Raw genomic sequence first — 13,725 nt, 5'->3', positions numbered from 1 at the left:
AGCTAAGGACAAAAGAGAGATGCTTGAGTAGGCAAGGCAGAGGCCGCAAGTGACTGTGTAGACCATCCCACCGGAATGGTTGTGGAGCAAAGGTGGTGAGAAGGTGGAGACCGGAACAGCTGTGGACCAGAAGTGCTTGCTCTTAGGGTTCTGAATCTTTAGGCTCCGTGTTCTGCTGTGAGCTTTGTAACTACCGAGGCAGGAGGGGACTGCAAGACCAATGTATGTTTATTACTGGTGACGATGCTTCTGCTCTACTGTAGGGAAAGTCTTTGCACCTTGAACCCAGAAGTCTGCCTACTTAGGTTGCCAGGACAACCTATCTGCCAGAATTAGAGGTGGCATTTTCTTTTTTTTCTATTTTTCTGAAGCTGAAAACGGGGAGAGACAGTCAGACAGACTCCCGCATGCGCCCAACCGGGATCCACCTGGCACGCCCACCAGGGGCGATGCTCTGCCCACCAGGGGGCGATGCTCTGCCCCTCCGGGGCGTCGCTCTGCCGTGACCAGAGCCACTCTAGCGCCTGGGGCAGAGGCCAAGGAGCCATCCCCAGTGCCCAGGCCATCTTTGCTCCAATGGAGCCTTGGCTGCGGGAGGGGAAGAGAGAGACAGAGAGGAAGGAGGGGGGGGTGGAGAAGCAAATGGGCGCTTCTCCTATGTGCCGTGGCTGGGAATCGAACCCGGGTCCCCCACACGCCAGGCCGACGCTCTACCGCTGAGCCAACCGGCCAGGGCAGAGGTGGCATTTTCTATGTTATGCTACAATAAGGACATCTTGTCTAGAGCTCGCTGGTAGTTGACTGCATGTTGTTCAATTGGTGATCTTACTGGTAACAGTAAATTTTGAATGATAGCCACAGATACTTGAGGTTCTTACTTTACGTAGTAAGAGTTACATTTTTGGTTGTTCAAGTTGAAGTTTATAAAGCACAGGCTCTTGATGAAGCAAGTATTGTGGTTTATAGTATCATTTGCCTTAGAAGCTAGAATTCTTGGTATAACTGGGTCATTACAGTTCATGAAAAGCTTTCATAGAATCAGCATTTGTTTAACTTGGTGTCAACCTGCTTTCTAGCTCCCCTAGAATGTGGACTTACATTTCATTTCACTTATTTCCAAGGATGATATTTCCACAAAGGCTTATTATTCCTTGAATTTGTTCAGACGTGTAGGCAGAAGCATCGGTCTTTGGTTCACTAACAGTCTACCTGCTTTAGCCTAGCGTCTGGCATTCACCTGGCTAGCACAAAACAACAAAAGCAATCAGCTGAGCCAGAATCCTAACTTTATTTTTTGACTTTGCTTCTGGTTTTGGTGGCCGGTTTCTCTTGCCTTGCAGCCACCACAGTTGCATCTGCCTGATGTTTGACTTGTCCTGAATTAATTCGGGCTGGTTAAGCCCAGGTCCTTTGATTATTGCTGGATCGCGTCTTCATGAAAAGTCTCCTCCTCTTGGACGGGGTCTGAACCTACCCTAGTCTGCCTGCCTTTTTATGTCAGGTTTTATTATCTGTTCCAAGAAGACTCCTTTCTAAGCCCTGGCAGATACAGACGTGTGACTCTCAGCTGTCTCAGTGTTTCAGGGCGTGTAAGATGATCTGGTAGTTTCTTTGTGTGAGCAGAGAGGCCTCGGATGGGACCTCAGTATTGCACACCCCTCTGGTTACCAGAAATCCTTATGGGGTTTACTGGTTTTGATTTCAGAACTGCCAAATCCAGACTATAAAGGAAAAAGGTAACTTTTATTTCCATTAGTTTATACTCTCCCTTGGGAGTAGTCAGCCCCACCTTTTATCCTTCAAGAAAAAAAAGTACTCAGATACCAGGTAACTCAATAGAATGGCTGGCTACCTGTTGGAAACATTTCCCCTCCCAATTTGTCGTGTGTAGTAATTAGTCATCGCATTGAAGATCTTTGCTAGCGGTCTTCCTGCTAGCTCCCTGTTTCATCTGTGTTTTCATTTTCTCTTTTTCTTTTGGATTAACAGTATTTCTGTGAAGAAATTAAAACTCCGCTCTGATCCAGAGCTTCCGTTATCAGGTTAGAATGACTGGGGCCATTTCCATGTAAGACACATATTTCTAAAGCACATTTCATTACTGGCCCCCGCTAACACTGGTCCGGTTACCTCCCTGAAGTTAGCAATGTATACCATTTTGAAGTAAGCTTTAATAGTGCAGATAAAGTTACAATGTTTAACCTATGGGTGGTGCCTTTCTAAAATATTTAGTTGATTTAAAAAAAAATCCTCTTTGCAGGAACCTTGACAATGTGTATATTTTCTCCTGTTAGTTTTTGCAGTGCTCTAGTTGAGCAAGAATTACATCATAACCCTCATAACTGAATTACAGCCAAATGTAACTTGTGCTTTTGGAAAGGGGAGTTGGCAGGCGTGAGTGGTCCATGACTGGTAGAGTACATATAAGATAATTGTAACCATGGCAGTGTTTGTTTCCCAATGTTGTGTTTCTAAATTTTAGTGATGAGGCTCATCATAAGAAAAATTCCATTTGTAGGTTTCACATTGAGTTTAAATTATCCCATCTTCATTATAACCACATTAGAAGCAGTTTTTTCGTGTGGAATAGCGGGTTCCACAATTTGCACGATCTTGGGTGGAAGCGATTTCTCCCAAGACAAGTAATGTCTCTGAATAAAGTAAGTTTCTGGGGAGGCATGCCTAACAATGGTAACTTTTGAACATCTAGATAAAAGAATATGAAAAGCTTGATAATGACGAGGATCGCCTTTGTAGAAGTCGACAAATTTATGATACCTATATCATGAAGGAGCTGCTGTCTTGTTCACACGTAAGTATTTCTTTGTTACTTTGGGGTGGATCTATATGAGAGTCTGCAGTGTTTCTAGAATGGAAGTAAAATAGGAGGAAGGTGTTCCAAAATTAAATGATACCCATCCAGGAGGGAACCCATTTCTTCTGTTTGTCATTTGTTTCCTGCGAATACCGATACAGTGTCCATTGTGCCATATACTCTTAATGTATCTCCAGAAAGCAGATACTTGCGCTGCAAAAATTGATGAAATGAAACAAGTAATTCAGGACAATCGAAGAAAAGGCTAGTCTCAATTCTAGACTTTCTTAAGGAAACTAAACTTTATTATTTTTAATTTAGTTACATGTTCCCAATTAGACCAATCAGATATTGATAAACATAAGTCTTAAGTGGGTTCTTTGAATTAATAAGGAAGATTGTAATTATTATATGAATTATGTTCATTAATTGTTAAATAATGATAAAAAACTTTTGCTTCCAAATCGGATAAACAGTTCAGTTAGGTCATGGGAATAAACTAGATTTCTAGGAAATTATCTTACCAGGATTGAGTGGAAAAATTAGTAATAAAAATTTACCATGTAATCTCTTTACATTAAAACTTACGTTAAGAGGTTTTCCAAAGGAATGACCTCACATTCCTGGCCTGCTGTGTCTGGTATAGTAGCCATTGGCCACATGTGGCTGTTTAAACTACTTAAAATTAAATGGAATTAAAAATTCAATTCCTGCCTGTCCTGTGGTGGATAAAGCGTCAACTTGGAATGCTGAAGTCACTGGTTCAAAACCCTGGGCTTACCTGGTCAAGGCACATATTGGAGTTGATGCTTCCTGCTCCCCCCCCCATCTCTCTCTCTCTCTCTCTCTCTCTCTCTCTCTCTCCCCTCATCGAAAATGAATAAATTAAAAAAATCAATTTCTAATTTCCTCACAAGCCATATTTCAAGTGCTCAGTAGCTGCATGTGGCCCAATGGCTCTTGTATTGGACACCTTAGATACGCAATATATCCCTCACCGCAGTACGTTCTTTCGGCCAATGCTTGTCATGATAGTGATGTAGTTTTGTGATTCTGTTTTTATTGTATTGTTTACAATTCCTACTGACATTTGTATAGCTGTAGTGGCTAAAGATGACACCTCTTGTTACGTAATTGTGATACTGTTCCTTGGACCCACCTACCTTGTGGTAGAGAGAATTTCTGAGCTGGAGCGAAGCGTTGGCGCTGTGTGCCTTGCTGGAGAATGGTTGAACCTTGGAACCCAGATATTCGCTGGGAAAGCCTCTGTAAACTTAGTTTTCATAGAGTTCGGTAATTGAGCAGGCTTTGTAGCAGTGTGATATGCTTATTAAGCCATTCTTCTTATTGTGCATTATTGAAGATGTAATATGAAGTTTGGGGGAGGGTTGAGTTTGTAATTCCTGTCAGGTAATAAGTTTCATTCTTTTAGGACCAGTTCCCCTCTGCTGTGGTCACAGCAGGACTTTCCTGAACCTAGAGCCCTTTACCACCTGGCTCAGATTTGTGATCCTGCCATTTACTTCTTAGGCGTGTTTGCAGGCATCCATTTTCTCTTTCATAGAAATTTTAATTTCGTAGAAATTTCGTGCTTTCAGGACCACATCAGCTAATCGTTAGCTACCTCCATACTTGCCATTCTTCCCAACATGGAGGCATGTTAATATAATGTGGGTTTTTTATGTTTCTAGGTTACTGTTTAATAATTGTTATGTTAAATTGATGTTGTGATACTGTGTAACAGGTTTGTCATGTTTTATAATTTTTGAAAAAAAATACTGTTTTTATTTTTAAAAGCCATTCTCAAAGCAAGCTGTGGACCATGTACAAAGCCATCTATCCAAGAAACAAGTGACAACAACTCTCTTTCAGGTAACTTAAAAGCATTTCAGAATAAATCTATCTAGTTGGCCTAACCATTGATTGGGTGGCATTTTCTTTCCGTGTGTGTAGGTACTAGAGGACATGGTATCGGGAGGTCTATCAGGAGCAGTTGAAGTTGAGTATTGCTTGTCTGCTCTCTGAAATGTACTCTCCTACCAACATCCTCCATAACGGCTTTCCCGAAACAGGCCGCTAGAACTTTCTAGTAACTTTCAATAAATCAAGGAAGACGTTGGAAGGAAAAGCCTTTGCCCACTTGGCACCCAGGCACCGTGTGGGGCCAGGGACCTGACAAGATTTGTTTTATCCCTCAGATGACACATTTATTTTTAAGAATAAAGAGTGAATGTTGGGACAACCTTCACATCACGTCTGAGGAACTGGATTTAACCTTGGCTCCTTGTATTTGCAACACAACAAACCACAGTCCTGTAGATTTAAATTACAAGACTTGGAAAACTTGGTCCACAGATAGTGGACCTGTGTATTTTCTGCTCCTTAGATGTAACGGGCTCTCCTCCTCCCAAAGCCTTTGCCATCCTGTGTGTTTTCTGCAGAGGTGACAGCTTGCGATGGCATGGCCACATTTTCAAATGGATGATGTACTCTTTTACATTTCTGTGAATTAAAAGAAATAGGAAAGAATATCATTAAGTAATGTAATGATTTTTTTAAGTGAAAAGAACTAACATCTTTTTTGAATCATTCAGCCATTTACAGAGAGGTACGTTGAGTTTTGCATTGGTGCCTCAGGATAGGATTGAGTTATTTATGAAAATGGATTTAATTATTCTATAGAGAACATACTGACTTGGCTCTTAGGATGTTTGGATACAGAACACATCAAGTGTTAACCTTTCTGCCAAAATAAACGGCCTCTTCTTAAGCTGCAGTGCCTTTCTGTGTAGTCCAGTGGGTTGTAAACTTGGGCTCTGATGTCAGTGACCTGGCTTGAGAAGCCTGGGCCACCTCCTGCACCTCTCCTGACATTTTCCATCTGTGGAGCAGAGGTGACGGTGGGCTGTCCTGCAGATGGGGCCCCGAGGACTCTGAGAATGGTGCACCTGAGCTGCTTTGCACTGGACCCGCTGTCACAATGCCCTGTACACATTAGCTGTTACCAGAGTTTTTCCATTCAAAAAGTGCAACACAAATATCTGCTTTTTGTTGTCTCCATGATATTTTATTGCCAATTTCAATTTTCAGCTGACTTTGACGTGGTTCACAGATAGGCTATCCGTTACAGTTAACATTGCTGAATTATACCTCACCATTTATGGACTTTATACAGCTCTGATTTAGCTTTTCTTGTAGCACAAATAAGAAAGCGCTTCTGGTGCCCTGGCCGGGTGACTCAGTGATTAAAGTGTCCTCCCTGCACACTGAGGTCACATGTTCAGTCCCCAGTCAGGGCACATATGAGAAGCAACTAATGAGTGCACAACTAAATGGAGCAACTTTGTGAAACAACAAGTTGATGCTTCTCCCTCTCTCTCTTTTTCTCTCTCGCTCTTAATCAATGGAAAAATTTTTTTTTAAAGTTTCAGGTGAGATATAAAGACCACCACAATTATTCTATGCCTTTATGTAATAGCCATTTAGAAGCTACTCCTTTAGAATCATTTGAAACACTACTGGTTTATTCATGGAAAAATAAATTAAAATAATGTTCTGGTAAAATAGCTATAGAATAGATTCTTATTTCAAAGGTGGAGGAAATAGTCATTATTAAATGGTTAAAATAGGGAGTGTATTACTGTAATTCACCGTAAGATGTGCACCGTCAGAACATATTAAAGTCCAAACAGAAGTTAGCCTGACCTGTGGTGGCGCAGTGGATAAAGCGTCGACCTGGAAATGCTGAGGTCGCCGGTTCGAAACCCTGGGCTTGCCTGGTCAAGGCACATATGAGAGTTGATGCTTCCAGCTCCTACCCCCTTCTCTCTCTCTCTGTCTCTCTCTCCTCTCTCTCCCTCTCTGTCTCTCTCTCTCCTCTCTAAAAATGAATAAATAAAAAAAAAATAAGTTAGACATTTGGGTGTCCTGTATACAAAGGGCCATTAACCATACAGTTGGGTGACATCCTTTGAGTTGAAATTTCTTCCCCCACCAACTTTATTGAGGTATGATTCACAAATAGAAATTGTATGTAATCTAAGGTGTACAATGTGATATTTTGATACATGTATACATTGTGAAATGATTACCACAATTAAACTAATTAACATATCTATCATCTCTTATAGTTACATTTTGTTTATGTGATGAAAACATGATCAACTCTTCTTGATATAGTCACCATGCTGCACATTAGATCTCCCGAGCTTTACTCATTCTCACAACTGAGACTTTGTACCCTTTGACCAGTATCTCCCCATGTTCCCCACTTCCCAGCCATTCTACCTCTGCTTTTATGAATACGTTTTTAGATTCCACATATAAGTGAGATCATACAGTATTTGTCTTTCTGTGTTTAGTTTATTCCACATAGCGTAATGTCCTCCATATTCATCCATGTTGTCACAAATGGCAGGGTTTCCTTCTTTTTAAGGACTGAATAATATTTCCATTGTGTATATCCCTTCCCACATTTTCTGTATTCATTCATCCATCAATGGACACTTACGTTGTTTCCATATCTTGACTACTGTGAATGGTGCTGTGATGAACATGGGAGTGGAGAAAACTCTTCGATAAATACCCAGAAGTGGGATTGCGGGATGATATGGTATTTCTATTTTTAATTTTTGAGGAACCTGTATACTATTTTTCATAGTGGCTTCACCAGTTTACATTCCCACCAACAGTGCACAAGGGTTGTGCTTTCTCCAAATCCTCACCAATACTTATATCTTGTCTTTCTGAGAATAACCATACTCACAGGTATGAGGTGATATCTCACTGTGGTTTAGGTGTGTACTTCCTTGATGATTAGTTATGTTGAACACTTTTAATATGCCTGTTAGTCTCTTGTATGCCTTCTTTTGAAAAAAATGTTTATTCAGATCCCTAGCCCATTTTTTAATCAGGTTTTAAATTGTTTTGTTTTGCTATTGAGTTGAGTTTCTTATATTTTTGGATATTAACTTATCAGATATATGGTTTGCAAATATTTTATCCCATTCCGTAAATTTCCTTTTGCACTCTGTTGATGGTTTCCTTTGCCATGCAAAAGCCTTATAGTTTGGTGCAGTCCCACTTGTCTATTTTTGCTTTGGTTGTCTGAGTTTTTGATATGCTACCCACAAAAATTGTTGCTCAAACCATTGTTAAGAAGCTTTTTCCCCTGTGTTCTCTTCTAGTAGTTGTATGGTTTCAAGTCTAAGACTTGAAGTCATCTTGAGTTGATTTTTGTATATGGTGTGAGGTAAGGATCCATTTGCATTCTGCCTATGGCTCTTCAATTTTTCCACACCATTTATTGAAGAGACTATCCTTTACTCATTGTGTGTTCTTGGCACCCTTGTCAAAGAATCATTGACTGTAGATGTGTGGATTTATTTCTAGATTTTATTCTGTTCCATTGATCCATAAGGTCTGTTCTCTATGTCAGTACCAAACTATTTTGATTATTGTAGGTTTTAAAAAAATATTTATTTATTCTAGAGAGAGAGAATAAGGGAGAGAGAGAGACAGAAACATCAATTTGTTGTTCTAGTTATTTATACACTCGTGGGTTGATTCTTATATGTGCCCTGACCAGGAATCGAGCCCACACACTTGCCATATCTGAGCAGTACTCTAGGCCTGATTCCTGTAGTTTTACAAAAGATTTTGAAATCAGGAAATATGATGCCTGAGTTGATATTTCTTATTAAGGAGAAGAAGGGAGTGAAACAAAAATACTCTGATAGTAAATACAAAATGTTTTTTATTCTTTTTGTTTGCACAATTGATGTTAGAAGTAAATAATTGCATAGGCACATTTGGTAACAAAGGTTGGAAGGGGTCCTGGCTTACATTTAGGTGCCTAAAATTTGCCAGGCCCTGTGTTTGGTTTTCAGCATTCTTAGTTTTACTAAATTCTCATGACAGCATTGCAAGTTAGCTATGGCTCCCCCATTTTACAGGTTAAAGGAACTGAGAATCAGAGAGGTGAAATAGCTCATGAACCCATATTGAACTCTGGCTTTTGCACTGCTTACCTGGCATACTGTAATACTGTGTGGTTCTTTTGTTGAAAAGTGGCAATGTGGTGTATATACTCAGTCTTAAGAATTTCTAGTAACCTTTGTCTCTTACTTCATTAGCAGAATGTATGGGATGTTTGATAAAATATGAAAAATAGTAATATAGTTTTTATAAATAGAAAAATCTGTGATATACAATTTTAGCCTTTTTATAGGTCTTTGAACCCTTGATCTGTTTTATCTTTTGATGTCTTTTGAACCTCTCGAGATTCGTGGCCTTCAGTCTTGCCCGTAGAGGACTTAGTTTAGATCAATGTTACATGTCATCATAGAATCCTAAGATTTCAGAGTCAGAAAGAGCTTCAGAGAGAGAGTTCAGCTTTCCCTTTTGCCAGGAGGGGACAAAGTCCATCTGGCTTTAGTGACCAGCCCAGTCCCTGCCCAGGACAGTGCTAGCCCTGTGCGGTGGTGGAAGTGGTCTCAGCCCCAGTCTCCTTTCTGCTGCAGGAAGTGAGGCCCCCGAGAGCTGTGGCTGTCTCACTGCCTGAGTTTGGTCACTGTGGCTTCTGCGCACTTCCTGGTCTTAATCACTTGTCTTGGATTGTTTTTGTCTGGTCTTCCCATTTTTTAAGTGTTCAAAATTATCTGTGAAGACACAGAAAAAAATAAATTTGCATTATTCAGTGAGTGGATGATATCAAGATATTTGACAAATCTATCTAATTGATTCTATGCCAAACTGAAATGTTAGCATTTGCTATTGTTGTAGTTCTTGATTTAATGTTCATCTTATGGAAAATAAAAGTCAGGTTGTTTACTTGGTAATATGTAAAGTGGAATGAAATGGAAGTAGATTGTTCCCTGTAGGGGAAAAGTTCAGCACAGGGGAGCCGGGAGCCTTTCCTCAATCCCAGTTCAGCCATGATCTTGCTCACAGACCTTAGCAATGGATCTGCCCACAGCCTATGTACAAAATGAGGATTCAGATGACCTTCCCCTCATCCATCCCTCACCCCCTGAGGTCACCTTTAGCTCTGTGATTCTAAGGGGTGAAAAACCAATAAGAAAAATAGTTAATTTAAAAAATTTTGCTCCATGGGTCCCCTAGCATTTAGTCTTTAAACTCATTAATAATGCTGATAATTTACAGTAGTAATCTACATGATGCATTACATAACTTACTGGGCTCACTACAAAATAAAAAGAGCCCTTTGTTCAGAAATGATTAAGAGCGTTATGATGGTGACAGCAAAGCTTGGTGCTCTTCTGCGTGGAGCTCCATGAGACCACACAGGTCACACACCCGCTGGGCTAATTCTGGTCATTTAAGAAGTGTTTGTGACTTGCAGTGGGGATATAATGCCAAACAGGGTGGACCTGTCCTTACCTCCAAAGACTGTGCCATCAAGTAGGTAACGATTAAATAAATGCATATGCCTCTGTGAGTGACACCTGGACAGGTGCTGAGAAGGGCAAGTCCAAGGCGCCATGGGAGAAGTGCGAAACTCCGAACCTCACCTTGTCTGAGTCTCACCTGTTTGTTTTTAACTGAAACACATTTCTATTTATGCAGTGTGGAATATCTTTTCTTTCCTTTCCAGCCATACATAGAAGAAATTTGTGAAAGTCTACGAGGCAACATTTTTCAAAAATTTTTGGAAAGGTATGAAACTTTATGCATGTGTGTGTGTGTATAAAATCTTTTTATTGAGATACATTTAACATATAACATTATATTAGAATAGTAGTATATAGATAAAATCCTGTACTGTGCAGGTATAACCCAATTTAACCCAGCAAACGCTGTGTGTTAATTTATTCATTCACCAAGTGTTTACTGACCATGGGCTCTGTGCTAGGCTTTGTGGTAGTCTCTTTCCTCGATACTTCACATTATAGTTTTGATTTGTGTATCTGAATGTCTCCTTGACTTTTAGTTCTTGAGCTTCAAAATAGTTTAAAATTTACATAGGCTAGGGAACCTCAATATTAAAAGTACTGTATTGGGACACCTTTACTAATGCAAGCACAGCTACATAATTTATCTATTTTGTTTGTTTGGACTTTGAAATCATGTCTCCCAAAGTGGGACAAGCCTGTGCTTGATTTTAGTAGAGTTTGAAGGGTACAGTAAATATGTCATCACATATGTTGTTACTGTACCTAACACACATGTCCCTTTGGGTTACTCAGGCGATAGAATATTGTCAGAAAATTCTGAAACATGTCAGTGACATCTGTAAAAGCGTCCAGCTCATCAGCTTTTCAGTCAGTTCTTCCGTATTTGGAGGATTTGCCTGTGATGATGAACTGTTGGGGATCAGACTTTCTAAAACCAAATCAGCCCTCACCCTGATTGTGTTTTTCTCCACACACCCGGCTAAGTTCTGGACAGTGGACACGGCGATTGCGCCTCATTGCGGGAGCTGCCTGCAGCTGTTCCATCCATAATTGCCCTTTAAGAACAAATGCTCTTCATTACATTCCCCCCCCCCCCCCCCCCCCCCCCGCATGTTCAAGTGATTTAGAAAAAAAAACAAACTCATGTCTTGGTTCTACTAGAGTTCAAGAGATAATTTTATCCTGGAGCAGAGTCAGTACTTTGGGAAATGAATGTGCATACAAATAATTACGCTGCTCTGAGTAGGAGCAGAAACTTGGCCCAAAAGCAGCTGCCTCAGACCGAGGGGATGGGTTGCTGGCTCAGGGCCCACTCCATTGCTCTTGGTTCTCAAATCTGATCTTTCCCAACTCTGGGTCAGCCTGGCGTTCGTGTGAGCCTTAGGGGACAAGGGAGAGTAGAGGGTGGTCATTTAAGTTGAGGAAGGGGTTCAACCTGCATGGCTATGTTCTCCTGCCGAGGGCGCCAGTCTCTGCTACCATCACAGGAAACACACAGGAGGCTGTTTGCATTTGAGGCAAGCATTTAGGAAATTCTGGATTTCCTAAAACATTTACTATTTTATATAAATAGATGATTTTTAAAGTCCACTTGTTCATTTGTGTATATACCATACCTTTTTGGGTGCTTTTTTATGTTAATTCATTCTCAAATTGGTATGAAATATCCATCATCAGACCAAGAATTTCGAGCTTGGGGTTTGGAAAGCATGGACAGTCCATAGAGAGAACCTTGTAACGTTCACCATCCCCAGGACCAGCTGTGCGCCGAGGGCCTTGGGGGCGAGGCCGTGTCTAGGTGGCCATACCACACTGTGACAATAACGGTAACCCTCCAGCAGCACAGGGACTTCTCTTGCCGTCTCCTGAGGCCCAGCAGGGACACAGGGCTCAGTTCCAGGTAGCTCCATCCGGGAGGGAGGCTGTTCCTCTCCCAGGTGAGGCTCGTGAGCCATGTTTGTGTCATGAACTTCATCTGCTCAGCAGTCTAAAGCCAAGTCAGGGATCGGAGTTAGAGACACGCGCTCTTCCCCACCCCTCTTCCCTTGGCCAGCAGGGCACTTCTCTCCCTGGCTGTTAGCTAGTTTGCTGGTTGGTAAAATGTGCTAACGCACCACCCGTGTTGCCAGCTCTGAACCCCAGGGGGTGTTAGCCCAATGCACCACGTGGGTTTCACAGTAACAGTCATAGGTTTATAAATATGGAGTATACCCAGTGTGGTTTTGCATTTTGCTCTCACCATACTTTAAAAAAAAAACTGTTTGAAATCTCAAAATACAGTTTTCTTTTACCAACCTCATTGAGATGTTAGGCGAATCAATGAAACACTCATAAAAAAGTCATTGTAGATTCACTGAAAAAAGATGCTATGTAATTACGGAAAGTTCTTCCGCTTTTGATTTTCAGTTTGATTATTAGCTTCGGAAATATTGTTAAATGACCCTGAGAAGGCATACTAGATGAAACCCCCAGGGAACTGGGATACTTGGATGCCTTGAGGCATTTTATTATAATGGTGATAGTACTTATGAGTTGTACTTCATAAGAACTACTGCCTTGTCTCTTTTCTCCCTCCCTCTCATCCTTTTTGCCTTTTTTTCATTCATCCAAAGAACCCTGAACACTGCTTATGTGTGAGAAATCATACCTGGTACTAGATGAAATCCAAGTCACCAAGAATGTTCTTTGATTTTTCAGGACTATTCAATCTAGAATGCATCTCTTTTGAAAACATTTTTTTTTTTTTTTGTATTTTTCTGAAGCTGGAAACGGGGAGAGACAGTCAGACAGACTCCCGCATGCGCCCAACCGGGATCCACCCGGCACGCCCACCAGGGGGCAACGCTCTGCCCACCAGGGGGCGATGCTCTGCCCCTCCGGGGCATCGCTCTGCCACGACCAGAGCCACTCTAGCGCCTGGGGCAGAGGCCAAGGAGCCATCCCCAGAGCCCGGGCCATCTTTGCTCCAATGGAGCCTCACTGCGGGAGGGGAAGAGAGAGACAGAGAGGAAGGAGGGGGTGGGGGTGGAGAAGCAAATGAGCGCTTCTCCCATATGCCCTGGCCGGGAATCGAACCCGGGTCCCCCACACGCCAGGCCGACGCTCTACCGCTGAGCCAACCGGCCAGGGCCTTGAAAACATTTTTTTAAAAAAAAATCAAAACACCTTGTAGATATGTTGCTTGTTAATAAAAAAAAGTAATAAGAAAATGATGTATCTATTAAATAGATATTTTTCTTCATAGATGGAAAAGCACTCATCTGAGAGCACATCACTGCAGGGTGACATAGGGTATCTTCTGATTCTAGTCTGAGGGTTCCTCTCCTACACTGTTGTGTCTCTGAGAGGCAGTACTTGGTCTGGGTTCAAATCTTAGTCTACCCGTTCTCTCACCATGTGACCTTGGGCATGTCTTAGTTTTGGCTGTGAAGTGGTTATCAACATAGTGTCTGCCCATAGAGGGTTGGATTGCATATATGAGCCTTTAGAGCCTGG

General features: G+C 41.5%; 1 protein-coding gene across 1 annotated transcript in view; it reads left to right on the top strand.

The window, feature by feature from the left end:
* The window catches only part of GRK3 (G protein-coupled receptor kinase 3), a 110,987-nt gene that overhangs the window by 53,255 nt on the left and 44,007 nt on the right, over positions 1–13,725 (top strand). Inside the window, exons 4-6 of the mRNA XM_066370607.1 lie at positions 2,711–2,812; positions 4,613–4,687; positions 10,431–10,492. Of these exons, the coding sequence (XP_066226704.1) occupies positions 2,711–2,812; positions 4,613–4,687; positions 10,431–10,492 (239 nt within the window). The remainder of the gene's footprint in view (positions 1–2,710; positions 2,813–4,612; positions 4,688–10,430; positions 10,493–13,725) is intronic.

The sequence above is a fragment of the Saccopteryx leptura genome, chromosome 2, assembly GCF_036850995.1.
Source record: "Saccopteryx leptura isolate mSacLep1 chromosome 2, mSacLep1_pri_phased_curated, whole genome shotgun sequence".
Taxonomy (NCBI): Eukaryota; Metazoa; Chordata; class Mammalia; order Chiroptera; family Emballonuridae; genus Saccopteryx; species Saccopteryx leptura.
This window is presented reverse-complemented; position numbering and strand designations above follow the sequence as displayed.